At 44.3% G+C, this 4412-nt stretch overlaps 1 protein-coding gene across 1 annotated transcript in view; it reads left to right on the plus strand.

Moving 5' to 3' along the window:
• The first annotated feature begins 4217 nt into the window (after positions 1 to 4217).
• BSG (basigin (Ok blood group)) overlaps positions 4218 to 4412 on the plus strand; it is a 45462-nt gene continuing 45267 nt past the window's right edge. Inside the window, exon 1 of the mRNA XM_015825456.1 lies at positions 4218 to 4369. Within this exon, the coding sequence (XP_015680942.1) occupies positions 4300 to 4369 (70 nt within the window). The 5' untranslated portion in view covers positions 4218 to 4299. The remainder of the gene's footprint in view (positions 4370 to 4412) is intronic.

The raw sequence follows: 4412 nt of genomic DNA on the forward strand, positions 1-4412 counted from the left end.
CTGGATGCAGCATTCCAAGTGTGGCCTTACCAAGATGTTATAAAATGATATTAACACTTCACGTGATCTTGATTCTATCCCTCTGTTAGTGCAGCCTAGCACTGTGCTGGCTTTTTTTGGCAGCTGCAGCACACGGCTGGCTCATATTTAAGTGATTGTCCATTAGGACTCCAAGATCCCTCTCACAATTACTACTATTGAGCAAGGTACTACCTACTATACCTGTGCATTTGGTTTTTCTTGCCTAAATGTAGAACCTTGAATTTTATTTTGTTAGATAGCGCCAAATGTTCAAGTCTGTCAAGATCCTTCTATATCTTAAGCCTGTCTTCTGGAGTGTTGGCTATTCCTGCCAGCTTGGTGTCATCTGCAAATTTGATGAGTTCCCCATCTACCCCCTCTTCCAAATCATTGATGAAGATGTTGAAGAGCACTGTGCACCAAACAGAGCCCCGGGGCACCCCACTACACACTTCCCTCCATGTAGATGCAGTTCCATTGAGGACCACACGCTGAGTACGGCCGATCAGCCAGCTACGAATCCATCAGGTGGTGATGCTGTCTAACCCACATTTTTCTATCTTATCAAGTAGTAGGTTGTGGTTTACTTTATCAAATGCCTTACTGAAGTCCAAGTAAATTATATCCACAGCATTCCTCTGGTCCACTAATTTTGTCACTTGGTCAAAGAATGCAATAAAATTTGTCTGGCATGATCTGTTTTTGACAAACCCATGTTGGCTTTTGGTAATGACTTTGTTTGCCTCTAGGTGTTCGCTGATCTGTTGCTTATCTTTTCCAGAATCTTCCCAAGTATGGAGGTCAGGCTGATAGGTCTGTAGTTTCCTGGATCCATTTTTTTCCTTTTTTGAAGATGGGAACTACATCAGCTCTTTTCCAGTCCTCCAGTAGTTCCCCAGTGCTCCAGGATCTTTGAAAGATATAGTTCAGTGGTTCTGTGATCACATCTGCCAGTTCCTTGAGAACCTTGGGGTGTAATCCATCTGGTCCTGGTGATTTGAACTAGTCTAGGGTGGACAGGTGTTCACTTACCATTTTCTTGCCCATCTTAACTTGTGCTTTTAATCTGTTTTTTACGGTACTGTTTTTGATGGGTTGGACTGTTTTTTCCCCTTTGTATAAAGACAGATGCAAAAAGTGCGTTAAGTAGTTCTGCTTTCTCCCTGTTGTTTGTCACATTCTTGCCATTTTCTCACAGTAATGGACCAATCATTTCCTTAACTTTTTCTTATTTTTTACATGTTGAAATAAGCTTTTGACTTTTGTCGCAAGCCTTAGTTCGTTTTGAACCTTAGCTTTCCTGACTTCATCTTCCTGCTCAGGCAGGAAACCCTATGCCATTTCAGACAAATGGTTGTCCAATCTCTTCTTAAAAATCTGCAGTGTTAGAGCATCCAGAACTTCTGAATGCAAGCCATTCCACTAGTTAATTGTTCTGTCAGGAAATTTCTCCTTAGTTCTGGGTTGCTTCTCTCCTTGATTAATTTCCATCCTTTGCTTCTTGTCCTGCCTTCAGGCACTTTGGAGAATAGCTTGACTCCCTCTTCTTTGTGGCAATCCCTCAAATATTGAAACACTGCTATCATGTCTGGTTAGTCCTTTTCACTAGACTAGACATAGCCAATTCCTGCAACTGTTATTCATATCTTTTTGGCCTCCAGCCCCATAATCATTGTTGTTGCTCTTTTCTGCACTCTTTCCAGAGTCTCAACATTTTTTTTTACAATATGGTGATCAAAACTGGATGTAGTATATTCTAAGTGTGTTGTGGGTTGAACTCATGCATCACACTCAACCATAATATATACATGTGAAACCTGTGGTCTTTAATCCATAGATTGTGGCTTAGTGCCATGTGTAAACCTAGCCTGCTTTGATTTCTTCCACAAATCAGGGTTTAAAAATAGCTTAGTGAAGAATACATGAAGCCAGTTATGTTTGTTGCCTTATAACACCAAATGGTTTGTGCTAATAGGATTGTCCCCTGAAGCATTGCTGGAACTGGGAAATGAATGGGTTTTTTTTCCCATGATGGAAAAGAGTTGTGCAAATCAATAGCAATAAAGTAAAAACGGTCTTGAGATACGGGTAGTCCTTGACTTACAACAGTTTATTTAGTGTACAAAGTTATAACAGCACTGAAAAAATGACTTATGACTGTTTTCACAGTTATGACCTTTGCAGCATCCCCATGGTCACGTGATCCAAATTCAGATGCTTGGCAACCAACCTCTATTTATGATGCTTGCAGTGTCCCATGGTCATGTGATCCCCTTTTGTGACCTTATTACAAGCAGTGAATGGGGAAGCCAGATTCACTTAACAACCGTGTTACTAACTTAACTGCATGATTCACTTAACAACTTGTGGAAGGAAAAGTCTTCATCATGGTTCAGTCCAAGCCAGGAATAAACAACATGGCGACTGCTTTAGAAAGAAGGTTGTAGTTTATTGAAGAGGAGAGCCAGACAGAAAGATGGCTCTGGAAGAAAAGAGAGAGAGCACATGTAGGGAGTGGGTTTTTATACCCTCTGGGGAGGTTGTTTCCTGTTCTTGTTTGAGGCTTTGTATTTCCTGTGTCATGTATTTTGACCTGTGTCACTTTGGCATCTGTAGATTAATCCTATTACCTCCTGTCTTAGAGTTTGGGTGGGGTATGTAGATTTTAGGTGTCTTTGTCTTCCTAAGCTTCTAGCTGGGGGCTTCCAACCTTCCTGAATGGATTATTTACATCTGCATTTCTACAGAGAATTTGTAGAATTCTGGTTTCTGCTTGGGGGAGGGAGACTTGGGGCTATTAAGGAAACTGGGCATGCTTTTCTGCCTCTTTAAGATCCTTTGAGGAAATACATTTTTCTGCCCTTTTAATATTTCCTTCTCTGGGTGGCTGACTTCCCACAAACTGTAGCATGAAAAGTTGTAAAATGGGGCAAAATTCACTTAAATGTTTCACTTAGCAACAAAAATTTGGGGCTCAATTGTCGAGGACTACCTCTACAAATTAAGACTTAGTTCTGTGCAGGAATATATAACCTGACATTATGAGTTGGATTAATCTCTTAACTCCGGTGGAGTCAAAGGGGATAGAAGCTCTTGCGTGGCTTGCTTGATTTTCCTCTTGAGCTGGTAAGTCTCTGGAAGCAGCGTCTGGGAGAGCAGGTGGGTAGGGGTAGACTGCTCCTAAACACAGAGGCTCTCTGAAACGTCAGTCATTTGAAAGCCTTTCTCCTTCTTGGATGTGTCTTATGTTTTTTTTTTACACCTTTCTAAGATTAAGCTGGTTTATGAAACCATAATTCCTTTTACACCGATTGAAGCTTCGTGGTTGCAGAGCATTGTGCTTTTTATATGTGTCTAAAACCTGTCCGTTTGCTATTCGTCCGCATAAGCTGATTTTAGGAATTTAATCGAAGCGTGATTTCATAATTATTAATTGCACAATAATTTCCATAAGGCAAGGTTTATTACTCAACGAACGCGCCCCGCCCACTCGGGCCCATAACCTCCAGCGAGGTCAACGTAGCGCTTTTGACGGTCTCGTGTCCTTCTGCACGATCCATAGTAAGCAGGGAGGGGCTGGAAAGTGGGCGGAACGGCTATTTCCTCGCCTTGTGGTTGGCCGTCAGTATCCGTTGAGAGGTGAGAATAGCCTGTATGGGCGTACATGTCTTTTTAGCGGAGATGGCGGATTGGCTTGGACTGCTATCAGTCTGCAGACGCCATATTCTGATTGGACAGCGCAGATTTCTCAGGAATCTGATTGGTCGTTGCTGTTGCGCCCGCCTATTGGCGTACGTGATAGCGTAGAGGTCAGTAGCTTGTCTCGCCAAAATCACGAACATTATAAAGGTTTAAGGCCTGCTCTTTCCTGAGGGCCTTTCCTTCTCAATCTCACTTTTCCCGCCCCTCCTGGGTTGCCCTACGCCACACAATCGCTTCTCAAGAGTCAACTCCGTCAGCGTCCAACCGTCAGCCAGGCCGATCACTTCTTCACCTACGATTGGCTGCGACTCATGACTATCATTTTAAAGTCCTCTAAACCAACTTCCCACTTTATCCCCGCCCTTTCGAATCCCGAATTCTGAGTGGGCAGCCTTTGCGTCATTCCAACGGGTTTGAGCCAGTCGTTAACTCGGGGCTCCTCGCGCTCGTCCGCTATTGGCTGTCGCCTTGCCGGCTCGCCCCTTTAGCCCCCTTGAAGGGCTCAGCGCCTCAGGCGGACGAAGTGAGACCGGCTCGAACGTGTGAACTGTGCGAGGCATCGGCAGCGGGGCGGTCATGGCGGCCAGGCTCGTGCTACTGACGCTGGGCTCCTTGCTCTGCGCCCTCGGAGGCGCCTCAGCAGCAGGTAGGGCAGAAGGAAGGCTGGTCCGAGGGGGCTCCAGGGCGAC

This window comes from Protobothrops mucrosquamatus, unplaced genomic scaffold (genome assembly GCF_001527695.2).
Source record: "Protobothrops mucrosquamatus isolate PMUCROS unplaced genomic scaffold, P.Mucros_1.0 scaffold2647, whole genome shotgun sequence".
NCBI lineage: Eukaryota > Metazoa > Chordata > Lepidosauria > Squamata > Viperidae > Protobothrops > Protobothrops mucrosquamatus.